The sequence below is a fragment of the Rhinolophus sinicus genome, chromosome 6 (genome assembly GCF_057876585.1).
Source record: "Rhinolophus sinicus isolate RSI-liver-muscle chromosome 6, RSI-T2T, whole genome shotgun sequence".
NCBI classification, from domain to species: Eukaryota; Metazoa; Chordata; class Mammalia; order Chiroptera; family Rhinolophidae; genus Rhinolophus; species Rhinolophus sinicus.
The window spans coordinates 66,654,842-66,682,214 of NC_142506.1; the positions used below are offsets into that span (position 1 = coordinate 66,654,842).

The window sequence follows — 27,373 nt, forward strand, 5'->3', positions numbered from 1 at the left end:
CTGCTTCTTGCTATGGTGGGTGATTTTAACTTGTATCTGAATATTTTGGATATTATGTTAGGAGACTCCGAGTCTTACGTGAATTTTATTTATTTATTTATTTATTTATTTATTATTTATTTATTTATTTTAATTTTAGCAGGCAATCACCCATTTAGGTTTGGCAAACATCTTCTGGCCTACTTTTGTAGGATGTAGGTCCAGTGACCAGTTAATTTTCAGAGTCTTTGTAGTGTTATTTTGGTATTTTTTTTTCTGGTGCCATAGGGGCTCCCACCGGTCTCTGATGATGATAGAAATGACACATTTTACTTTTTACCAGCTATCACTTGTTAGATTAAAATAAAATTTCCATCATGATAAAAATAATAATTGTATATAACACATTTAATGACAGAGCTCTAGTCAAAGAAACCATTAGGATTGGCAAACATGGCTATGAATTACTCCCTGTTTTTTATTATAACTCAGGATGTGTTCATTACTCTTTAAGATGGGTACAGTTACCTTCCATATTGAAAATGGTTGTATATGGAGCTTAATTTTTCTAACTTTTTATAATCAAAAGTGAAACAGACCACAGTAGAAATTAACTGAGAATCAGAAAACAATGCTCAAGAAGACAGAAATACGAGAGCTTAAGTGGAAAATGAGAAATGGTGAAAACATAAGCGCAGGAGGCAGAAAATGCTGTTGAGAGGAACCCAGCTTCTCTGAGGGAGGGCTAGCTTTCGCGAGGGTTTCTTCTGGGATTTCCAGAAGGCAAAGCAGGTATCTTGGCCCAGAGAAACCAAGTCTCATTTAATGTGATAATTGAGAAAAGTCTGAATATCCATTTAGGTATTTTAATGATTGGAACTGACCCTTGGAAACTCGTGTTTAGACGCAATAATGGTTACTATTGTCTAATTCCTCAAAATCATAAAAAATTTTTCTTTGGCAAAATATCCTCACGTACTGCCATTGACAACTTTGTACCCACTGCTGCCACACTCAATGTGAAACGAGAATGGTGCATAAACATTCAATTGAAAGTTTTACGTGCTTACTTAAGCCCACATAGTCACATAACTTTAATGGTAAGCTAAATAAATCTGTACTAGGAGATGGCCTGTAGTTGAATAACACTGCTCAGTTCATTCCAAAATCAGTAAATTATCTTTATTTTGTACAACCATCCTTGACCGTTACTGGAAGGAATGTTGGCTGCTTCTTTCTATTATGTTTTAGCTGTCCAGTTTGGGGCACTGGACTCAGTTTTAGGGATATAATGATGAAAATACATCATGGTCTCTTCCCAGAGGAAATTGAAAGAACATGAAGGAAAAGATACAGAAAAACACAAGATGCCACAGTGAAGCCATAAAAAGGTCATCAGTAAGGTAGTCAAACAAATCAGGAAGAAGGACCAGTTTATGCTATTTATTCCAGACAGAATTTAGTGGAAATTATAAGAATCCCAACAACTTGATAAGTTAGCATTTTTTAACACAAATGACCATGTTCCTTCTAAAAATTAAGAAATGACCTCATGACCTGTGTGCTTACCCTTCAAGCATCCTGTTCTAACCAACCAAGCTAAATTGGAAACAATTGACTAATGTTTTTCATGTTAACAATTTGTTTCTGTTTATCAAAATATGGTAGTGATAATACCTTTCACAAGTTTCCCAACTGTCTCACAAGCCAAGTCCAATTTTCAGTTCTAACGTTCACTCACCAACTCCAATTAGCATTTATTCCAGCTAAAATCAGCATCTCCCGGGGCTCTGGAACGCTACACTGTTGCCTCTGACGCTGGGTTTATTCCTTCACCCATCTGCTCAGAGGATGGAAAGAACTGAGGAGTGCCGCAGGGGGTCCAGGCTTCAAACCTCAGACAGAAATAGCAGGATTCTTAACAAGAAAAGCCCGGATGAGAGCCACCTGGCAAAGGGACTGCACACACACGGGCTCCATTTTCAGGTTCTCCAGCCTCAAGCACAAGGTGGCTACAAATGAAGCGTTCACTTTTCCTTAAAAATTAAATCTTGTCCTTTGACCTAAATCTAATGAAAATAGTCAGAGAGGGCCAAACACGAAACATAGGAGCGTCGGGCTAATGAAGCCATGAAGTATATGGGACATTCAGTAGCTCCTAAGAAGAGTGTAGGGGAATCTATGCATTTGCTGACTTTCTGTTTTAGGCTCACGGTTCTGAGAGATGCCTTTTTTCCTTAATTACAGTATCAAGTTTGAGAGTCTAGATTCTAAGTAACTTGAACAGATATTAGATGCACTTACAAAACTTTTTTCCCCTCTGTTTCTTCATCTCTGAATGCTGGCCTTCCCTGGGATTCAGTCCTTGGACATCTTCTCTTTTCTATATGCACTAACTCTTGAGGAAATCTCATGTATTCCCTTGACTTTAAATTGTATATACAGGGGGTGCCAAAAAAAATGTATACACACTTTAAGAAAGGAAAAAACTATTAAAATTGTAATACTCAATATATACCGATAACAAAAGGTGAATACAAGTCACGTTTGACTTCTGCAATTATAAGAGGTGCTCAAAGTGGTTACCATCAGCGTAATTTTAATAGTTTTTTCCTTTCTTAAAATGTGTCTACATTTTTTTGACACCCTCTGTATACGTGTTTATGACATCAGCATTTGTATCTCCAACTCTATCCTCTCCTGAACTTCCGTTAACTTTTCCATTTAGAAGACTAAAAATGATTTTCAAACATAACATATCTCAAACAAACCTTTTTATTTTCTACCTTCATGCATTCCAAAAAAAGAAAACAAAACAAAACAAAACACAATAATGCAAACAAATGACAACAAAACAAAGCAACAATAATAACAAAAATACTTCTCCTTCCCCATCTCAATAACGCTAACAACATATTCACCCAGTTTGTGAGGGTAAAAATATAAAGTCTTATTCATTTCTCTCTTTCTGTAATCATGCATTCAATTCATCTACAATTTCCCTGTTCCAACTTTGTTCTTATCAAGGATTTTAAGATTTACCAAGAAAAACTGAAATGCATTATAAGAATTTGTATTTTGGTGAGAAATCCTTTTGTTAAAATAGAAATCCTTTATAGTTAGATTGAACCTTTTTTATGATCTCATGATTTCTTTCTTCCTTTCTTTTTTTTTTATGGATCGTGCCAAATCTGTAGGAGGTATTGGCAGGGGGTTTCCAATCGTGTGTGTCTAAGAAACCACTTCACAGCCTAAGGCAATGTTGCCCTCTCTGCCTGGTTCCCTCTGACATTATCTTTGAGTCCAAGTGTTTTCATTTCACTGCGTTGTGACAAATGTTTTAGTAGCACTGCCCTTGTGGAGTTAGCTTCTCAAGGTAGGGCCACAAGATTCTGTTGACATGTAACTATATTTTTTGGTTGTTTTCTTCTATTTTGACTTCCCTGCTTTACCTCCCATAGTGTGTTTAAAAAAAAAAAAAAGATAGGAGAAGGGTAGGCCATTCTTGGTACACTGAAATTTTCAATACTTTCCGAGTGTGGTACAGATGCTAGCCAACTGTTGAAGACTTTTAAAATCCAGCCAAGCAAAATTGCATGCTCTCCACAGAGAAGTCGGTTTTTGTTTAATTGGATTCACAGTTTAGATCAAGGTCTGTTTATTATTTGACTGTTTTTCCAGGCAGTTATTATATATAGCTGTTTTGTAGATATAGATTAGCCTGATTTACTCCCATCTTTCTCCATTCTCTCTCTCTCCTTCTCTCTCTCTCGTCTCCCTCTGTCTCTCAACTACAATGGTTCTTAATAAATTCATTAAAATTTTTTATGAGGGATTTCCCAATCCAACACTCTGTCAACTCTTCCTGACAAAAGAGGAAACAGACTCACTTTTGATGCCTCTGAGATGCAGCTACGTAAATTTCAGGCTCATTTTCAACACTTCTCATGGTGGCCTGATGACAACAAGAAAGGTCTGAATGAAACATTTCACAGATGTCACAGATACTCTCTACTGCTCAAACTATGTTTCTTTCTTTCTTTAATGCGTTTTCTTTAAAAGCATCCCTCTCAAAAATTACAGTTTACCTTCTACTGAAAAACCACAGGAATCTAGATCTGGTGGTCCCTCTTCCTTTTTTTGCTTTCTTTTCTTAAAAAACATTTACTGAAGTATAACAAACAAGCAGAAAAGCATGCACGTCAAACACTTAGAGCTCAAATTTGTTACAAAGGGAACACACTTATGCATCAAGTACCCAGGTGAAGATAATGATTGAATGTATGCTACTTTTGTTTTGAAGGAGGCAACTAGAGTCAGTGTAGGCAGTAACAGAGACAAATTCAGCCCAATAAAAGGAGTGACTTTCAAATAATTAAAGCTAACTGCAAATGGGACAGGCATCCCTGTGAAGAAGCAAAGGTCTACATGATAGGAATGGTCCATGCACAGGAGATGAGATCATGGGCTGCTGCGTTGAGTGGTAGGTTGAATGGGATGACATCTTTCATTCTTTTCAACTCTAAGAATATATTCTTAAAAAAAATAAAAATAAACTGAAGATCCATGTCCCAGTGGTAGTGTCCAGGCAATTACAAATGTGCATAATTAAATTCTATTTTCCAATTATCAGTGAAGACGGTATTTAGATCTTTAAAAATGGTTTTTGAAGTTCTTTCAGTATGGACATTAAAAGAATAGTGGGACAGAATTTTTTGTTTTCAAATTCGTAGCATATTTTATTGTAAGTAAAAATACTATCAATAAAGTCTGGGGCAGAAGGTTAGAATAATTTTTTTAAGATGCAAGATTTACGGGTGAATTTTGGCAAACAGTGAAATTGTCATGTCTCTTCTTATTAAAGCTAACAATTTTATTTTAACACAAAGATGTTGCCTAGATGATTATAAAACTCATGTGTAACTGCGCACCCGAATTCAACAATAAAATCAAGATTTCAATCTTTAATGCACTTTTTTGTAATGAGAAATATTCTTTCATATGTGACAATTTCATTTTCTGACTTAAATGTTTTAATATGCAATTAATTTCAATAATTTGAAAAAATTTCAATAATAAACAAAAAAAGGCAAATAAAGATAAAAACTATCTAATTTTCTACTTAACACCTGGGTTCTGCAGAGCCCAAGATGATTAAATTGAAGGCAGCATTCCTTTTGAGTCACCTATTAAGCAGATATTCTGGAATAGCATCAAAAGTTTTGGCAAAGAAGAATCATTTTTTGGATAGGAGGTTAAGCAAAGGCCAGGGCCTCGAATTTATCTATTTCTCTGAGTGAGTTTTAACACCATTGACCTGGCCAAACTCCAATCCCATTCATTATATCTTGCCTGTCTCCGCTGCCCTTGAAATTTTAATAAGGGCCTATATTTCTTGTCTTAACCCACTTATATTGCTTGGAGCAGCCATCCAGCTGTGGTCTTTCACTGAGGGAACTAGATTTGTCTGCAGTTAAGGCATCCTTGTATCTTTTATTCCCCCACAGAAGCAGGAAGGCCACTCAGTGAATTTGTCCCAGTGAGAAGATTTGAGCAGCTTAGGCAAGTAAGTAAGAAAATCCAAGGAAGATAATCCAATTTCTCATTGTGCATTCATTAGGAAAAATGATAGAGGCTGGTACCCAGCTGAGCGCTTAACTTCAACCCTGGTTAAATTCTGCAAAGCCCCCAAAGGTAAAATGCTACAAGAAATTAAAACACTGGGAAATTTTATACCCAGATACTTTCCAGATCATCTGAAGCCATTTTTGCCTTTGAATTCTCGCAGTTGGCTCTTGGGAGCTTTGATCCATCCTCTCTGAACACATCACCGTGCCACGTTCCACAAAGCAGCCCAGCAGGACGCACACGGCCCAGGAGCCAGCCTAGCGGTGTACCTGGCACCTCTCCCTGCTGAACTGTCCTTGTGGGGTGAGGGTTGTTAGGATGAAATTTATGCCCCAAAAGCAGTAGGAAGAGGGGAAAGGTTCCTCAGCTCCTCCCTGTTTCTAGTGAAGGATATATGTCCTTTCGTGGTCCCGATACGTCCTCTGACAACCATTCCTGTTTGAGTATTACTCCTAGATCCTGAAAGATCATTAATTAATAACAGCTCTTCATTTAAGCATCTCCTCACTAGGACCTGCCACTGGCTTCCATTAAATGGGTGCTTCATTCTGGTTTTCTCTAATTATCCCCCTTTTTAACATTATAGCCTATGCAGGCAATGCATATTGGAGAAGAGAATTTTTCAGTGATTTTTAAGGAATATATTATAATAGAGAAACAAGAGGAGATTAGACTATGGCTATACTTGAGTCTTTTCCGATTGTCTGCATAACACCTATTTACTCCATATTTCAAACACACCGAGAAAATAAACAAATAGAGCAGTCTACATTCAGTTGCACAGAATAAGTAATTATTTTCTGTAGGGCTTTAACAGTGATATCTTACAAAGGTTTTCTCCATGGAGAATTCATACATCAATTTAATTTGTGTATGTGTGACTAAAAGTGCTTCCTCAACAAACAATTATTTTTTGTCCTTTGCAATAAATTCTGTAGCTGTAATGTAGAAAATTGATTTGGTCACACCAAGCACCCTATAGAAAATGATTAAAGACACAGAGGTTATACACACAGCCTCCAATGTGTCAGATGGCAGCATAACTCATCACAGTAGTGATAATGAGGATTGTTCCTGTCTCACTATAAAAAACTTTCCACGGCCACTTAACTCCCATGAAAAATTTGAGAAATTTACACACTGATTGGGAAAGTAGAACGCATACCAACCACTGAGATAGTTGAACTTAAAAATGTTCTGTACTCTTTAATGTGAGGGAGTCAAAAAATTTATGGGCTTTAGGGAGTAAATTGTTCCCTGCAGATGTGTTTGATGCTTTCCAAACGGCCTCTCGTCCGTTAGGCCATCAGAGGTTTCACTCGATATGTAATTTTCAGGTCTGTCCAGTGTGCCTAGCTCTGAGCTGGGCATTTGTTTATTAAGCTGAGTGAAATGAAATGGTGACAGTGTTCGGAAGTATGGGCTGTGGAGCCAGACTTCCTTGGTGTAAAGGGACATTATTCTCTTGTGTCCATTTCCTCATTTACAAAATATGGCGAACAACAGTAACCTACTTTACAGAGTGTTTGCAAGGAACAAATGAGGTACTATACACACAGTGCCTAGAAGAGGTCCTGGTACAGAGAATACCTCAGTATTTTCCACCATCACGTGTCCCTACAGAGGACAAGTCCTGTGGGCTCATCACTTTTTTTCTGATCCCACAGACCACACCTGGCGCAGTCCTGACAACCAATAAAGTATGGGATAAATGAACGACGAATGAATGGATTCATGAATTCAGTGAAAAAAGTCTTACTTCTTTTAATGCTATGTAGACATTTCAAGGAAGAAAGTAACTCTCAGATGCTACAATGATTATTTTAAGATGGTATGACATTTTCTAAAGAATATACCATCTGTGTATAAAGCAGTCTGTTTCAAGTATCTAATGAACCTGTTTATCAATTATATTCAGCAGAAGCTACAAAACAGAAAATATGCCAAAACCAACATTGGCATTGAAAAAAAAAATTATGCATGTATGTATCTGGATGTACAGTAACACACAATTCTGACCACGCGCTCTGCAAGCATTAAGAGTGGACTTTGTGCCAAACACTGTCACATGCCCTGAAAATATTAAACAGACAGCAATTTCTGCCTTTGTGTAACTTACGTTCTAGGGAAGGAGAAAGACAATAAAATTGCATACGTAGAACTCATTTTCAGGGTACATTTTGCTGCTCTTTTAAACTTCACTAACCTCTCAGCAGGCAGACCTGCCCCAGACCCACCATCCTACAGGAGTTAGAGTTACGTTCTTCTGTCACAGAAGTAGAAAATTGGAACTACCTTGAACAATCTAGACTGAGGTTATTTTTCCACTATTTTGGGTGCAGAATTCTGGATCTGTGTTGAGACTCATTCAACGACTTGAATGGGCCCAAGGTTACATTTTCAGACTTCTTGCCCGCCCACCCCACCCAGGCTATTCCCCCACTCTCGCCTGCTTACCCCCGAACCCCAACCTACACACATCATCCTTGGCTTGTGGAGTAAATGCATCTTCTTTTAGTCAACACTTCACGTGTCTCTATAGCTACAGAGTTTCCATATAAAGCCAATTGAAACTGTTGATACTTAGGAACGCTAAAATAGGGATTACACCAAATTTTTGCCTCGAGATTTTCTAAGCTTCATCTCTATTTTGTCAAACAATCTTGAATACGATGCATCTAGACCAGCTACCCTTTCTGCTCAGCTGCCTCTTGCAAGACCTCTGCAAGAGTAAGGAGTGAGCATGCCCAGAGTTGGCCCTGAGAGCTGCATGAAGGGGCTGCTGCATAGAAATTATTTCTCTATAGAGCTGCTACTTGTTATTCTGTCAAATGTCCTTTGTACAAAGACCCTGTTTAGAAAGTTTAGAGTCCAAAGTGAAGAGAACTTCTTGGACAACGTGATACACGTCTCCCTTTGCTGGACAGTGCGACCTCAACACACTCATGGCATTTCTCCTTCTGTCTTGGCTGCCAGGAAGCTCACCATTCAGTTTTTCCTGAGCTTTGGTTTTCTGGAACATTTATTCTCTTCTTCATATATTCTCACACTATTACAATGCCTTTTTTTTGCATTTTTTAAACTTTGTTTATGGACTACCAGTTTAATTGAAACTTGGGCTTTTAGTGTGCACTACCAAAAGTCCTTTTTTCGTAAACAGAAAAAGAATATATAAGGAAATATATAATCCTGAACGATGACTACTGAACTTTCAAATCAGTGGAGAGTCCTAAGAACTTTTTAATGGACTCGAATAATTTTCCAGGGTCACACAGCTAGCAGGTGGCACAATTGGGACGTGAACCCCAACCCCCAGGCTCTAAACACCCCCAGGGGAGCTGTGCTGCTACCTGAACAGAGAGCCACAGGCCTGGACCCACATTCCCACCTGACAACCTGGCTGCAGCAGCTGGAACTGAAACATGGGGCCACTTCAGATGGTCACTGGGTGTGTGTTTGTAGGCAGTTCCGCTTATGACTCTTGCCTTCATTCTAAGTGTAGAGCACATCATCTTGAGATGGGCCCAGTGTCTTCAATGCACTTTCTATATTCTGTATGGGTCATCTTTGCTTGAAGTTACTTAACATTCATCCGTCCCCCATCAGGCCTTAGTAGCTTCCTGTGAAGTCCACCACAGCGACAGTGAAATGGCCATAAGAATACTGTTGGCCAGCACACAGCAGTTCTACCTCAATTACTCCCCCAAGCATTTCACACTAATTGTTGAGCAGGCCTGGTAATGAGGACAGGTCTGGGCACAGTGATTTTTCTGCTGCCCCTTTGTCCCCACGCAGAAGTCACGCTCACACAGACCTGTGTGCCACCTGTCCTGTCACTGATCTTTCCTCTTGGCCAAAGCTCCCGGATAGAACAAAGTCACAGTATAACTAATCTCCTTCATTAAAGGTGGAGAGACTTTTAATAAACGGGACTTGCTCTGATCTTCAGAGGGCAAGCAGAAACCTTTGAAGGATTTTCTCATCTGATGAGTTTCCACGGAGGAAAGGATCTGATTTAGTCAGCGCCTCAGCTAAGCTCATTAATTCAGGTAACTTGTTTCTAAAAAAGGGAATTTTTCTCTCAAATGCTGCCGTGGCAAACCTTGTGTGGTTTTTCTTTTCTGTATCGCAACTTGGAGCCCTGAGACAAACTGCTACGGTTAATTAGTTGAATGAGTTGTACAATTGTACATTATCATTTGTTAAAATGGTGTTATTGAGTCCCAAATTGTAATTTAAACAAAAGCAGTTGAGGATTGTTTTTCGCAAAACAATGTTTTGGTTTTTTGTTGTTGTTTTTTAATGTAAATAGATAACCCAGGCATTTCTTAAAACTGCTGTTTGTTATTCTCTGTGATATTCTGTCAGGAACGCGTATGTCTATGTTATAGGTCACAAAATTGGGAAGGAGAAAACAAGTGTTCAGGTTTCCCTCCTTTTTCAGCCTTTTTCCTCATATCTCCCCACCCTTCAAGGTGCCAACTTCAATAGGTTACTTGTGATAGTAATAATCTATATTCTGTATATAACATCAATATCAACATCTTCTAATGTCAATAATATACTGACATTAATATTGATATAGTCTATTAATATTAATTACAATAATATTATATACTATTATAAATACACTGCTATTATTAGTAGTAAGAGTATTACTATTAGAATTTTTAGGCAAACTTTAATTCTCCTGGATTGAGTGACGGTGGGTGGTTAAGGATACAAACTTTCAGTTACAAGATTAGTAAGTTCTTAGAATGCCATGTACCGCATGGTGACAATAGTTAACTAGACTGTGTTGCATACTTGCTAAGAGAGTAGGTTTTAGAAGTTCTGACCACACACTCAGAAGGAAATATATGAAGTGCTGGATGTAACTGGCCCTCTGTTGTAATCATTTCACAATACTATACACGTCATCTTGTAGACCTTAAATTCACACAAAATTATGTCATTTATATCTCAGTAAAGCTGGGGGGAAAGGAAAAAGTCTAATCAAAATATTTAATCCCCCCGCCTTTCTTTTCTCACGAAAAAGACAACGCAAGAGAGTCTTTCCTTAATTCTCAGTGATCCAATGTCTTCTTAGATAAATACACTTCCTGCTAAAAAACTATCACATTTTCTAGTTCGAGGCCTTTCTATAGGGTGGCAGGGCTTACGTAACAATAAGGTTATGCAAACATAGTCACTTATCCATTGCAGAGTCTATACATTTTGGAGCAAAAATTGTTTCTAATTCCTAGGAATTGTTGCAATCCTTTCCCCAGAAACTACTTCCCCAGGCAAGAGTGGAAGACAAACAGTGCCACAGTCCACAGTGCAGGGCATTACATGCTGACTGCAATTAGAACAAGCAAGAGAATCCACCTGGGGGCTAGAAACACAGCCCTTTCACAGCCCGTTAGAAACAACCCAATCTCTCTCAAAAGTGGGATTCATCAAACAGCTCACACTCGGCAATTCCCTGAGGACGTTGTTGGAGTGAAAACAAATTTGTTTTTAGTGTGGTATCCTCAGGAAAGAAGCCTTATACAATCATCTGCCTGGTTGGCCTGCCCACCTCCTATAATAACTATTGATCCCACAGGCTAATTTCGCCCAACTTTGATGGAAGGGCAAAGGGTCTACAGCTGGACAGAGTCTCATAAATTTCATGTGGTTTCTTCCGATCCCTTCAGAAGGGTTGTTTAATGCTATCATTTCGAAGAGTATAAAAAAAGCAAACCAAGTTTCTGCTGTGAAGTTGTCACTGTAATGGAAGATGATTACATCAGAAGAAGTTCAAATGGAAACGAATGTTTGGAGTTGCCTTGTAGTTCCGCTGTTAACAGGCAAGGTGAGCATCATCTATAACGCCACAGACTCGAGGCATCTTGGTTTCTGAGAGTTGCAGCCTGAAACTTTATAACAAATTCCACTCTGGGGTGTTTCACATCCAAGCGTCCGACTTCTTGTATATTGCCGTTGAACGGAACCAGTTCCCTGAAGTGTATTGCCATAACGAAAGGCTTTCTAAGAGGTGTCGGTGAGTCACATTGCAGGTGGAACAAAGAAGAATCAAGAAAAATGTCAGGAAGGAAGCAGTAGAGCCTCCCACAGTAACACATACCAGGGCGACAGGCCAAGTTCAAGTCTTGGATAGATCAAGTCAGCATCCAAGAGGGTCCAGGACTGTGTGTGTTGGGGAACCTGCTTACAGACTTCGTGGCTGAGATGTAGACATCCTGGGGCAAAGGCACATTTTATAATAAGGAATGTATTCAAGGAGCTATGAGCAATTAGGGATGAGGGCAGGGGCGGGCTTTCAAGGCTGGTACAGGATCCGGCCTCCTGTGGTACCTGAATCCCAGGGACAGCAACTCAAGAAGCCCGGTTGCTCCCCATCACATGCAGCTAGAGGTGCCGGATGCTGTGGCTCCCACCTGAGGGCTGTCTGCTCTTCCTCTCTGCCACAGTTCTAATTTATCTCTCTGACAATACAAAACCCCCAAACTACATACATACAATTATGTAGAGATATGCCTTTTAATTTAAATTTCACATTAAATATATTTTTGATTTTTATATTTTAACGTATATTACATGTATAGAATTTTCCCATTTGCAAGTGAGGGAAATAGCTGCTTATATCTTGCTCTAGCTAAGGTCTCGGATTGCGTAGCTGGTGAGAAATTGGCAGGTTAACAAGATGATAACTAGAGAGCCAGCATAAGGGTTGGGCTGGGTAGGGACTGACGCTGCAAAGACAGCTCAAATAATTTGCTTGCATAATTTCCATATTTCAACCCTTTCCACTTGAACACGCTCTGAGAAGTAAAGAAAGAGATTACATAGAAAATATTCCAAATGATGTACTTAGCACAATGTAAAAATGAGGCAACTTGAAAGTGTGTATTTAATTATTTTGGAAAATAGTCCAAATGAAAACAAATACATTTCTCAATGATAGTTGCAATGTGAGCTACTCGTAGGTATAATAATTATTTCTTCTGGTGTTACTACTGGATTTTCATTTTCCAAACTCTGCTAGCAATATTGTGGAATGCCAAGATAGGACCCAAGAATGAAAGGGAACAGGGAAATGGGATGAATTGTTTCCTGAAACTACTGCTTCATAAAACGTGGAACATAAAACAACGGTGCTCTAAAGCCTCACTTAAATGAATCAATATGACGACAAGACGCTTGTAATAAAATATAACTTAAAAAAATACTATGGATCAAGTATAAGATGTGCAACTGGACAGAAATTGGACAGATCTTCAGTGGACCAGGGAAGTTGCCCTCTCCAGGAAATTAAGTCCTACTGGAAATGACAACGTGCAACTGCAGCTTTGGGAATTTCATTTTCGGGGGCTGCCACCAGAGAAGCCCAGTAGGGAATCAGGTTACAAATGCAGGTAGCCTTTGAACTTGGCACCTGGTGAAATAACACCCAAGAAGAAGATACTGTGCCCTGGGGAAAATAATATGCATCTATAAACGCATATACTGTGTACTAGCATCCAAACATACACTGGATAATTAAATCGAGTATCTCTATTACAAAATAAATGTAATGAGGGCTGTACATCAAATTAAGCGAACTTGTCTTCCTAGAGTTAAAACACAGATTAGAAAATAGATTAAAATGCAAAAGCACATGCAGAAGAGACATAGGAATGAAGACAAGACAACAAGAGCATTACTTCCTCAATGTTTTATCGTCCTTTCTAGAAGTAGTCATGGGAACCAATATAAACTATGTTTCTTAACTCTAGGTTTGCTGCTGCTAAGTTAATAGCGTTAGGACCCCAACCTCTTCGATGTGCTAGGTGAAAACCCCACAAGTAAAGAGCAAGGAGCCTAGCTGCAGCTCCACCAGAGAACCGGTGGCCAGACTTGCTCAGTAGCTAATGTCTGCAGTGAAACAGCTGGGCTGTTTTCAATTTTCCTTTGTAAATCTAGACGAATGTACCAGGTACCCTCAGCACGACTAATTGCTTTAAAAGTGGTCATTTATTCAAAGGATAAAAATTCATTATTTAAGAGGTGAAACCAATAGGGAAAAAAATACTATTATTTTACTAAAAAAGGTCTAAGGATTTAAAGGATTTAAGTAACCAAACTCCTACTGAGAAAGTGTTGCCCAAATAGTTCAGACTATTGCTATAGATCATGTTTCACCCACTGGAATTTAAAATGTTTGGGCTATGACATATTATTCCAATCACAGAACTTTATAAACTCGACCTCCATTCGCAAGAATGGAATTTTTAGGAAGATTAAGTCACATTGGTCTGTTCTTTTCTTTTTTTCCAAACTGCTTACTCTACAAAACGTTTTTAAATAAGCATTGGGAAAACAGAATACAGATAGGTGAGTATATAGTAATAAAAGGTGCTTCTGTTGAAATATTTTTTCTTTCAAAACTACAAGAATGGTCTCAAGATCAATTTTAAAATCTTACTATATATAAACAGTGTTTAGGCATCCATTTAGAAAATTCCCATAAAATTTATGAAATTTTGGGTGGTATTATGTATATGTATATATACATATATACACATATACACATATATACGTATATATGTATATATAATAGGTATGATATACATATATGTATATATATGTATATCATACCTATTATAAAAGTGCTTATTTTACACTAAGAAAATAAATTATAGTTATATATTAATTCATATAATTATGTTATAATTTATTAAAAATTCTAGTAACATTAACCTTCAATTTGCTTTTTTGCTATTCCCTTTTAAAGAATCTTTCTTGATTTCTGTGTTATTAGAATCACTTTCAATGCAGGAACACTATTTCTGGTCAGTGACAGGACGAGCTGTCAGTCTCTATTTGTCCATTTCTATCCGGGAGGGAGTGTAAACCACTCACAGAAATCCCATTTTATGGCAGAAGAGCACAAATATTAGGGTGAGCTCAAACGAGATGGGCATTTACAAGTCATATCTCGGTGTTTGTGCCTTGGTTAGTTCCTAAGGCAACTAGAGCAAAGACAAGATATGGAGGGAAATTCCTTGTTGCATACTTAATATATTCTGTTTATTTTATGAAGGACAGAATGAGATTTAATCAGTTAGTAAGAAGCATATGGTACGATCCATGGTATAGTGGAGACTTCACGTTTTGCCCAATAGTAATTTCAAAGAAATATTTTGCTGGAGTAGTTCCAGATTGTTAACAAGAAACCTCCATCAACTTATTTGTTTGTTCTGAATGCCATTGTCATTGGTTAGGGACAGTTTAAAATGTCAACCCAAAATCAGGCTCCCCAAAATTATGCATTTTAAATGGGTAGATAAAATTTATATCTAGGAGAGTTTTCTTTCCTTCAGAGTCTCTTGGGCTTTTTTTGGATAAAATATCCCTTTGAAAACCTGTTGAGATTTTAGACCATTTTGAGGTGAACCATTATCAGAATTACTTGGGATGCTTGTAAAAATGCAGATATCCGGACCTCATCCGGATTTACAGAATCAAAAGTTCTCGAGATATATCTCAGGAATCTGTAATTTTTCAACACACATCCTCACTGAGCATTTCTTATGCTACTAAAGAGTCACTAATGTAAATTCTCTCCCAGAACAAATATGATAATGAAAAATCACAAAATATTTCATATATTTTCAAGAGATTGATAGATTTGTGATTTTCGTTCATGGATACTTTAGATATGTATGAATGTCAGGGCCAGAACTCTTGCATAAAAACTAGAGCTGTCTTCCACTGCAACTCTTCTTGTATGTGTGAATGCATGTTTGTTTTAACTTTGGAAACTTATGACAGTATTGGACACACTTCACCAACTACACTACTGTATACACAACATATATATATACTGTATATAAGTGTATATACAACAACTTCTGTATAGTACAGTTTACAGTATACAGTAAACTCTACTGTATTGTATAAGTATACTAGAAAGTAAAGCTAGAAAGAGGCCTTCACACTTTCAAGTCTTATAATGCAGTTAGAGGTACAGTCATTTGCCAAAAAATGACATTTTGGTCAACGACAGACTACACAGATGCAGTATTCCCATAAGATTATAATGGAGCTGAAAAATTCCTATCACCTAGTGACGTCCTAGCTGTCGAAATGTTGCAGCTAAACGCACCATGTGTTTGTGGTGAGGCTGGTGTACAGGGTTTATAAAGTGGCCAGTGGTGGACAACTGTGTCCCAGGTCTTCACATCCACTCACCACTCACTCGCCGACTCACCAGTCCTGCGGGCTCCATTCATGCCAAGGATCCTGTGTAGGTGTTCCAATTGTCATCATTTTTTACCATGTTCTTACAGTACCTTTTCTAGGTTTAGATGCACAAGTACTGACCAATGTTACAGTTGCCTACAGTACTCAGCACAGTAAATGCTGTGTAGGTTTGCAGCCCAGGCGCACCAGGCTGTAACCTATCGCCTAGGTGTGGGATAGACCAAACCATTAGGTTTGTGTCCGTGCCTCTATGGTGATCACACTATGACGACATCGCCCAATGACGCATTTTTCAGACCTGTCCCTGTGTTAAGTGGCGCCTAACTGTGGTCTAGACGGGCCCCCTACAGACGAGCCTGTGGTGCTGCAGGACACTGCATGAGAGAGTTCTCAGGGAAGGCGTTCCATGGGGTAGAGACGGGCTAAGTGGACCCCCGAAAGGAAGCTGGGACTTTTGAATACGTGGGGAGAGGGAGAGAGCTTTGTACGGGCTTGAATTTTTCTTCTACTAAAATGTTTCATCCAGACCATTTATGTAGTGGGCAATGAAACATAATTCTGGGGGAATAAATAAAAGCCAGATTGGAAAGAGCGTATAGACCTGAACATCAGGTCTTACCAGGGCAGTAATTTACCTTGACATTATTTTTGTGGCTGTGCAGAACCAAAATATTGGGAAATTTCTGAGAAACGGCCATCAGCACTGCTGAAGAATGCAAAGCCAGTTCTTACCATGGCAGAGAGAAGGCAGACATTCCATGGCATAGCGACACATCCAGGCCAATACCAAGCCGATTTTCGTAATTCACCATAACTCTGTGTTTAATCACTCACGTTGACAAGAAGAGGGGGAAAGGACTAAGCAAGAGCAGAGCCATTTCTGATGATTTACTGATCAAAGCCAATTACGATAGTTCTGGCTGAACTGGATTGAGTTTCTCTGAAATTACTTTTCAAAGTAAAGACAACAAGAGTGAGCCTGTGCAATGCTGTATTTTCTCATTGTTAGTCCATAAAATAAGTAAAAATCACTTACCTAGATCCACTGAGCTTCAAAGGGTCACTTCTGAAGTGCAAAATCAAGTGAAATGTAGAACTGAAATGCAAAGCCTTTTTTTAGCTATTTTGTCTTTCGTTTGAAGATCTCAGACTACTTTTCACACAATAGACTGAATCGAATCTTCTTCTAGGTTCCGAATTTTTTATTTGAGCTACCGCATGGTTCTGAACAAATGTGAGGTCTACACAGTATGTGTATGTGTCTCTTGAATCATAACTTTAAAATGGTGTAATAATAAAATAGGACAAAGGAATAAAAACTGGAGAGATAATCCCATGCATTATGCTATTCCCATATAAAACCTTAATAAACAAAGTAAATCACCAATAGGAACACCACATTTTCCTGCTACCATTGAGGTTGGGAGTGGCCCACACAAAAGAGCACTTAAGATAACATATTTTTATAATTCTTGTGGTAAATTGTTTTCATCATTTTGCATGAAAATGTTTCATTTGGCATGAAAATATTTCAGGTTAAGTCTAATGAAAGCCCCTGTGAGTTCTCTTATACATTTGCTTGCTTTACTGGAAGAAATGCATTGAAGAAGCCATAAAATGTTGCATGCAATTTTGTATTTAATCGATGACTTTTGTTATTAGTATAAGCTATGTCATGTCCTATGCTGTTTTGCAATGAGGCCTTAAGATTTGCTCCTATTTTCAATATCTCCAAGCTGCTATACGTTTTATATTATTTTATACCAGCTCGTTATATTATTTTCCTTGGAGGCAGTACAAGTATGTTGTAGAAAAATGAAAAAAGGCTCACCTCAGGAGTTAGGCCGACTGGGGCACCAATCACAGCTTGGCTCAGTTTCATCAGCTGTTAAATAAAGATAGAAACACATGCCTCGTCATTTATTGAAATGATGAAATTCTTAACACAGCACCTGGCACAGATTTGGGACTCAATAAGCGTTAGTCCCATCCACTCATGTTACTGTCTGGCACTCAACTATCATTTCTCATCGCCGAAAACAAACATGGCAGCCCCTTCCCCTTTTCTTTTGCTAATTCCACTCCACTGCAAGCTGGGATACTTGATAATCAAGCTTATTTTGATTGCATATAAAATGATAATAATAAATGGTGGACTAGGGCCTGAGGAAATAGTTACCAAACTTTTGCAATCTCCGTTTTTAAACATAGAAACTTCTAGAATATATCTTTAGTCTGGGTTATGCTCTGGATAGTTGAGATCACTTACAGTGACCTTGGGAAAAGAGCAGTTGAACTGTGGTGAACACAGAGAAAATTATGGGAAGCATGAAACCTAACTATCCTCTTAAGTGAATAAAAATGGAGGTAGGCACTATGGCAAGACAAGCGGCATTTCATATGCACCTACACTTAATCCTTACAGCAGCCCTCAAAGGAACTTTTTGCTTTCCCCTTTCTACATATTTTGAAAATTGTGACAAAGTTATAAAGATGTTGGAGCTTATTACATTCAGCATATTCTCCACTTAGGAATTCCCTCCTTGTATTATCTGTTTCTAAATGACTATTCTGCTCCAGCATTTATAGTTACATCATTGTGTTCACACAGAAATAACTACTTAATAGGCTTTATTATGTCCACTTTACCAAGAAACTTCAGCTTTAAGAAATTGGCTAATTGTCTCTGTTTTCGTAGCTGAGTAAGTGTCAAAGCTGGGATCTGAGAACCGTATTTGTCTGAGTCCTAGCCCATGTTTATTCTACTTTATTATTCTGGCTACTTGAGGACGACTAGCAACTTCTCTCCAAGTGGATCTATTGATCAGAACTCCAAACATGTTACCTCTCCTCCCCCCCCACCCCCTTCCCATCCGGCCCCCATGGGGCAGCTTCTTCCTTCAGCCCAAGCGCCCATCTGCCCAAATCCCCTCTACTCTGAGCTCAGCTACCCCGGGGGCCCAGGGAGCAGGACTGTGTCTAGTTTTGTTCGCCCTCACATTCCAGCACCTACACACTGACAGGAAAGCAGGGCCTCAATAAGTCAGATTTAAAAGAGTGGATGAAGAATAATGAATGAAGAAATACACTATTGCAGTGTCTCCCGCGTTATGTTTTTTCTGCCTCATCACTTGGTTTCCGTCACAACGTACCTGACCTCAGTCCATATACGAGTCCATAATAAGGCACATGATACAGTCACCACCCCTCTCGGGTAACATTTTCATATTTTCTGAGGCTTCCAAGAGACAAGGTCTTAACCCAAAGAAATGGCTTTAATGGCAAGAACGGTAGGCCCTGTGGTACTTCTGGGGTCCTAGCAACCGCTCGGCCTGGGCTGTCCAGGCGAACCTCTACAGGTCCTCAGGTCCCCCTCTCTGAAACTGTGAAAAAGGGTCCAGGTACACTTAGCACATCCCACACATCACCGATTCCAATGGTCCTGGTGTATACAATCAAACACCGCTGTATTTAAGACTAACAGAGGGTAGTTATTCTCTGACAGAGGGTGGACTGTAAGTCTGAGAGTGTCACACAGATACTCTTGCCCCAATCCAGGTTAAGTCTAATGAAAGCCCCTATGATTTTCTTAATTTTTCGTTTCCACCCCCTGCATAGATTGTCAATAGATTTGAAGTTATGAATTTCTTAACTACTGTTCCAAAGCAAAACAGAAAAAAATTAAAATGAAAAGCAGCATTTTTCCATCGTTGTGAAGAAAATAGAACCAAGCTCTTATTCTCCATCATGGAAGTTACATAAAATACCGATCGGTATTTAGGTTCTTCCCAAACTCATGTTTCCATGGCAGTAGTGTCAATGTGCTGAGTGGGGTCACTCACTAGTGTGACTCAGAAAGGGGAGGCGCCACATGGTAAATGGGGAGAGGATCTAAGAGTATAATAAGTCTGCGTGGTAAGTGGCACAGGCGGGTCGCACAGTAAGCCCTGCTGGTCCAGCTTGGGGGTAAATAAGTCAAAACTAAGTCCTCACCCTCTACCTGGGAGGAAGAGGTGACACTGAAGAGCCAGCCCACACTTTTGGAGATGGTACCAAATCAGCAGGGACTCACTCTGTCGGCCTAGTGGGTGTTTGGATGGGTATATTTTTATAGAAAAATGTTTGGAGCCAGGACACGTGGTTTTCCCATTTTAATGGCAATACTCTCAGGTAACTCCCTCTTTTCTTATTACTTGTATAAGTTAATTGGTCACCTTGTTAGAGTTTTAAAGATGTTTATTTAGCAACTAATGTTAATGCTATAATCGATATTACCGTCAAATGAAAATTAGAACTTTTGAGTAAGAGAAAAGTTACTCAAAGTAATGAGGAAAGGAAATACTTATGCATTGAGCCCTTGGTCTTTAATTTTTTTCCTTGGATATCTATTTACTAAACTAAAACAATAAAGTCAATTAAAATAGAGAAAGACAAAACTTATTTGTGTATGTTTTGTGGAAATAATTTTCTATTAGATATTTCATTAATTATGACTTTAAATAAAGTAAGAATTATAGCAAAAGTTATTTGAAACCCAATGACATTTATGTTAAACATAAAGTCTATGTCCTTTTTATCCATTAATATAATTTATTCTGATGAAAACATGGGATATACCAGATAGTAGCACTTTTCCATATCACGATTATTTTTGAAATATAATCTTATTATGGAATCAGACACTAAACTAAAAGAATGTTAGAAAAATAAAATGAAGTGATAGTTTTTAGTAAATTAAATAAGTTGACCTCACATAAACAAGATGACAGTAAGCTTCAACTAATCCACCTCATACTAAATACTTCGATATAAATAACCAATTCATTGTCAACTAAAATACCCAATAAAGATGGCTGAGTGACACCGGTAACCCCATACACACTAACTAATCCTTTCATCTCCATGGACAACAGGTCTTGTTTTTGCCAGAGCCAGTCAAATAGCCAATAAAAAAAAGTTTCAATTTTTTCCCCACTTTTAGTTTCCCTGGGTTCGTCAAATAAATATGTCTGAATTTTGTTTCCATTGGAGACGTCAATAGAGCTGATTTTAAACAAGCATAAATTACTGCTTACCATTCTACTTTTAATCTCTAATTCTGTTTCTTTTCTTCAGATTATTGACCTTAATTCAGGCTTTCTCTCTTCTTTTTCCATGATGATAAAATTTAAAACTAGCTTTTCTGTTTAAAGGAAATACATAATCAAGTTATTGTTAATTATTTTGTGAAATATAAATGTGTAACCTTTAGAAATTATGAGACAAAGTACAGTAAGCAATAGTAAAGAAAGTACTATCATTGGCACGTATTTGCTGACCAAGAAGAAATGACAGGGTACTGTACTTCTAAGGACATAAATGTCCTATGTCAGACCCTAATAGTCTTAGGCGTGGACAATTTTAATACCTGTCTAGCTGGTCGTCCTGTCCCTGGTCTCTGCTCACTTCTCTCTGTTACGTATCCCTGTGACATTGATCTGTTTGAAAAACATGTTGGTCTTCCATTTTTCTCCACTGCCTTCAGAAAATAAACAAATAAACAAGCAAATAATAAACACTAAACAAATCATTAAACACTGTAAATTCCCAGACATTCTCCAATTTGGCTCTGTTGAATCTGTTTTACTTGATTTTCCTACATAAATCCTCCATGCCAACCAGACTGACAAACTCACGTTCATCTCTAAATGTCTTATGCTTTTCCACTGATGAGTTTTTAGGAATTCAGTTGTTTTCACATTCCTCTTTGTCAATCTGATCCATACTTGAAAATCTATATTAAATCTTAGAAAGCCTTCCCAAACCAGCCCAGTCTGAAGAGACAATTTTTCAAATTGTCGCAATCCTCCAAAAATGTTTCTAATATATTTACTGGAAAATGTTTGCATATGAGTGGACCCACACAGTTCAAACCCGTGTTGTCCAAGGGTCAATTATCCTACTAATATTATTAAGCCCATTTTGTAGATGAAGAAACAGACACACAAGTGAATGGACCTGCTCACAGCCCCGCTGAGATTCAGATCTATCATTATCAATAGAAGAGCCTTTTGGTTAAATTATAAAACACATCAATTTAGGCATAGAGCTAAATGGCAAAATGAGACATACCTTATAATAACAATGAACAAGAAGGCACTAAAGTATCAAGTGAAACACAGAGTGTCAGATTGGATTTTTAAGAACCTAGAAACCAGATTGTAGATGTGCTCTGGAGTTTAGACTTCAAATTTTCTAAGCCTCGATTTCTTTTGTGAAAGAGAGCTAAGAATATCTGTCTTGAACAGACACATGATGTGGTTGAAGGTGGGGGGAATCACAAAGTGCTCTACACATGCCCATTTTTGTAACACTATCTGTTCACTAGAACTTCACTGGAAAAATGATAACCGTCACTCTTAAAAAGTGTTATATTCCTTCTTGTTACTTTGATCAAATGGATTTGAATAATTCTATAATTAGATATCTTTCTTTGACTTGGAATCAGGACAAAGAGTAAAAGAAAGTGAAGAAACTATAAGCCAGAGCTTGTTATGGGGTAGATTTCATGGTTTATCCGGGATCATGGAGAAGAGGAAATGGGATCTTCCATTCCCCCGAGAAGCCCTCCACGGTGAGTGTTGTCTAGACTATGTATGTCTAGAAAAACATTGGTTTTAGGGATTATGGAGAGCTACAAATAAGGTAGATGGCAAAATCAGTGCTCCCAAGTAGGATAGAGTGAAATCCGCAGCCCAGGACCAGATAAACAATATCCGAGAATAGAATCCCCAGGTAAACAATGTGTATTAGGTTGGTGCAAAAGTAATTGTGGTTTAAAAGGTTAAACACAATTGCAAAAACCGCTATTACTTTTGCACCAACCTAATAGCATTGCTGCCAAGAGCAATCTTTTTCTCTTTTGTCATTTTTACAATATTCAGTGGCACACATATGTCTAACAATGGTAGTCTGAGGCAACCACTATATTGGGCAAGTAATCTATTTCTAGAAGAATTTGAAGTCTGCCATGACTGCATTTCTCTACACAATACACGGAGAATGATAGAATAGACATTGGCTTCCTCAATAACTAGTCGCATTTTATTTCATTACAGTCCTAAACCTGAGTTAGTTCTGTACTTCCACAGGATTATACATGAAAATTATTATTTCTTACCTGAATATATGTAATTTCAACTTACTCTTTATTGTGCAACAGGAATCCACTGTGGAAAAGACATGGATAAATGCTTTTCAAGCCCTTGCCAAAATGGTGGCACTTTTGAGAACTTGCCTGGGAATTATACTTGCCATTGCCCATTTGATAATCGGTCTGGAACATTCTATGGAGGAAGGGACTGTTCTGAGATTCTCCTGGGTTGTACCCATCACCAGTGTCGAAATCATGGACTGTGCATTCCTCATGTCCAAAATGGCCAGCATGGATTCAGTTGCTTCTGTCCATCTGGCTACTCTGGGTCACTGTGGGAAACTGTTACCACACTGTCTTTTGAAAGCAGTGGCTTCCTGTGGGTACCAGTGGCTCAGTAACAGCCATGGGCTCAGTCTGTAATGTAGCCCTCAGGTCTCGGGCTGTTCAGCCAAGGGCACTTCTCCTTTTCAGAGGTCACAAGGATGCTTTTATAATGCTGGAGTTTCTAGGTGGCCACATTCACTTAGGAATTCAAGTCCATAGTACGTCAAAGGCGCTGCTGTCTATTTCCCACAACACCAGTGACGGAGCGTGGCATTCAGTGGAGGTCATGTTTGCACAGAACGCGACCCTCATTTTACTGGATGACGCCTGTATGTCGTGCGTCACGACAGCCCTTCTCCATTCGAGATCAGCAGCGATCAGTATGTGCTTACAAAACTCCTTTCTGGGTGGTTTACCTGTGGAAACGGCCAACAGCAGTGCTGCCCCGCTCAACATCTATAACCTACCACCCACAACTTCCTTCGTAGGCTGCCTCCAAGACCTTCACGTTGATGTGACTCTCATTACCCCGGAGAACATTTTATCTGGCTCGTTGTTCAACGTCAGGGCAGGCTGTGTGCGAAAGGACTGGTGCGAAGGCCACCCTTGTCACAACCGAGGATGCGGCACCAACCTGTGGCTCAGCTACTGGCGTGACCACCCCAGGCCCTATGGAGGCGGGAGCTGAGCGAGGGCTGGGTGTCCAGGGCACTGTGCCCCAGACCAGCCACCAAACCGGCCAGCCTGCCTCTGCCTGTTACCAGACAGATGACCCCTCAGGACATCTGCAGAGGCTGCCTACTGACGGCAGAGACCAAGAGGCTAGTGATGGGCACTAATCAATGTCGAGTGAATTCATAGGATACCAGGGTTTCACTCAGAGAAGAAAAAAAATAAGCCGATAGCTCCTCTCCAAATGAGTTTTGATCTTGGTATTTACAAAATGCTACTACAATTTCACCATTTGCATGTATCAGAAATGTATTGGAAATCTTATTTGAAAGAGAAATAATCTTTTGGATTATTTAGAAACTAGTCATGGAAACTACTAGCACAATATCTACGGCACAGTAGATGTTTAGTAAAGGTTTACTTCCTTGCTCTCCTACTGTGTTTCCCCAAAAATAAGACCTAGCCGGACCATCAGCTCTCCGAAAATAAGACCTAGCTGGACCACCGTCTTTTGGAGCAAAACTTAATATAAGACTGGTCTTGTTTTAATATAATTTAAGACCCGGTCTAATATAAAATATAATATAATAATATAATATAATATAATATAATATAATATAATATAATATAATACTGAGTCATATTAATTTTTGCTCCAAAAGACGCGTTAGAGCTGATGGTCTGGCTAGGCCTTATTTTCGGAGAAACACGGTATCTATGAAATTCTCACTTGCTCCAAAACCAGGCTTAAGTTTAGCATTGTTATAAACCACCAGTTTATTCAAAGGTATATTTTCCAGGGTTGCATTGGAGAAAACAGATATTGAACCTAGGTGTCTTAAGAGAACAAAAAGGAAGGAAAAAAAGAAAACATGGGAAGTAACAACAACAGTGAAACTTGGTAGATGCCATAAACTAATTGATCTCATTTCCCTAGCCAATCCCAGCTTGAAATGTATTTCAAAACCCTTAACTTCCAACATCGTCCCAAAGATTGCTGTTGATAGTGATCAATACATACCTGTTCCTTTTTATTATTATTATCACGGATTGAAAATGTCTGAGAGGTAATTGCAACAGACGGCTTTGAAGTCCCGCTGTAATTTACTCCAAGATTTTAGAGGAACCTGAAGTAGGACAACATCTGGTAAATAGTCTTCTCTGCTTTGTAAGAAGTAAAATTAAAACCAGTCTTAGCCTATAGCCAATTCCATGTCCGAGTGGCTAAGAATTATTAGAAACGATTCTCGGGTCTCCCCACTGACCACAATATTCATTACAAATCAGGGACCTGTGTGACAATGAGATATGGCATCTACCCGCTCTATGTAATATTTTACATGGAGTGGCAAGTTGTTTGGTGATTTCTTTTTAAAGGAGAAAAGGGGAAATTACGTTGAGGCAATGTTCACTTTTTGAAGAAAAATGTAATTGACCCAAGGCAATACTTTTACTACATATTCAAAATAACAAACAGATGTTGACTCATTTTGACTGGCTTCCAAAGGCAGTGACCCACAAAGTTAATACTGACCATGGTGGTGCTGACTGTCCTGGTAATTAGAGTCAAAAGATGCCACTCCAGTGGGTTTCTGGTTTCCTTTAGTTTATTTTTTTCCAACTTGGAATCTCATGAAGGTTTAAACCAAGTTTTCGAATTGGTTACCCACCCCCACGTCCCCCAGTTTCTTTCCCCTCTGTACCACTGGAAACAACCCATGAGTTTAACCCTCATGAAAACCCTCGGCTTCAAAAGATATGTCTGTAGGAGGGAGTTCTGTAAGAGCTTCTCTTTCTGAAAGTCCTCAGTACAAGGTTAAGGAAAATTACATTTTTCATATCGCCTCTTAGGCATAAGATGAAAATATTCTGTATTTGCTGTTGTCTATGAGGAATGTTTGCTGGGCGTTTATCCCCATTATAAAAGATGCTTACGAGCCCTAATGAAAACATGGCATCTTTCTGTCATTGCACATTGTGCATGCAAGAGGGAAGAGACGTTTCTCAAAGCTCAAAAAGAGAGTGTTTCTCAAAGCTCAGTTCCTAGGACTGTCTGTCAGGGTATCTCAGCCCACTTTGTGTTTACTGTGTCTAAGAATATGGAGCTTCCAAAATAATGTTCAGAAAAAATGTGTCGCTGACCTCTTGCCTTCTGGATAATATTTGATTTGTAGATGATTATATCATTTTTATCTTCAGTCATACATCTAGACTTTGAGAATCTTCTCCTCTCACAATTACAGTTTCTTAGATAGAAAAGAGGCCCACTCCATGACTGATTTTTTTTTTTTATACCATTGTGCCTGCCAAGTGTAGTGGCCCAAACCTCTGCTTACACACCTTCAGGAATGGAGAACTCACTCACTCCATCTTGTCAGGAATTCTCCAACAGTTGTTTCTTCATATTGACATAAAATATGATTACCTATAGCTTTCATTCATTGGCAGCATTGTAACACTTGAAGACATGCTAATATAAACCTTATATCCCTTCTTGAGAACACTTACATATTTAAACAAAAGTACCATCCAAGCCATCACTACAATCCTGCTACACATGCCCAGTTTCTGCCAATGTTTTCCATGATGTAGTTTGCAGACATTTCCTCGCTGCTTGCTCACTTTGGAATAAATTTGCTGACCTGGTTCCTAGATGTGCCTGAGGACGCAGAGTGACACTGGACTGTAACTGCCGTCATCCTAGATAATGTTCTTCTATTTTTCAGCCTAATGTTACGCTGACCTTTCAGCAGCCACACTCCATGATTGGCTGGCTCACTCTGAGTTGTTCTCACTCATGCCGCCAATGCCCTGCTTCTTCTGCCTAAACCAATGAGGTACTCGTACATTTAGATCTGAACGGCTCTCATTTATTTCTCATAAATTTCATCTTGTAGTTCATCGACCATTAAAACGTGTCCAAGTTATGCTTAATAATATTTGTCCTCCCTCTTCATGACATATCAGTAACTCGGATGACAATCATCCCTGCCCCCGACAATCATCCCGTGTCCACAGCCAAGTCTGTGGCTTCAGGTGTCTCTTCAAATCACGTAGCAAATCACCACTCTAACTACTCGCTTGTGATTTCTGAAAACAAATGGGATTGCTGGAGAGCTGAGCTCCTGAGAAAAATGCAGACAGCTCTGTGTTCTGCCTGTATTTTAATAGGGCTCTGCAGAGTGACGCTTTCAAGGATGACCGGCAGGGACCCCCTCCAGCCCTGACGTTGGTGATTCTGTGCATATTCTCACACCTCAGCAGCTTCACAAGCTGCTTTCTCTTCTGAAGCGTTTTATCTCAAGTAAAAGTGCTGCCGTGTACTCAGCGATGCTGTCCTCTTCAAGTGGGTTATTGTATCTCACAGTGCACTCTGAAAGCTCCCTGGAGTGGGTGGCCTCC

At 38.9% G+C, this 27,373-nt stretch overlaps 1 protein-coding gene and 1 long non-coding RNA gene across 2 annotated transcripts in view; one reads left to right on the forward strand and one right to left on the reverse strand.

The window, feature by feature from the left end:
* Nucleotides 1–27,373, forward strand: part of CRB1 (crumbs cell polarity complex component 1) — a 52,532-nt gene that overhangs the window by 13,780 nt on the left and 11,379 nt on the right. The window contains 2 exon segments of the mRNA XM_088799306.1: nucleotides 23,042–23,356; nucleotides 23,359–23,986. Coding sequence (XP_088655432.1) covers nucleotides 23,042–23,356; nucleotides 23,359–23,986 — 943 coding nt within the window.
* LOC148758191 (uncharacterized) lies at nucleotides 17,672–21,618 on the reverse strand. Its single transcript, XR_016021640.1, has 3 exons — nucleotides 21,248–21,618; nucleotides 20,916–21,022; nucleotides 17,672–17,725 (listed from the first exon to the last, which is right to left on the reverse strand). It is a non-coding gene; the product is annotated as an uncharacterized LOC148758191 (long non-coding RNA).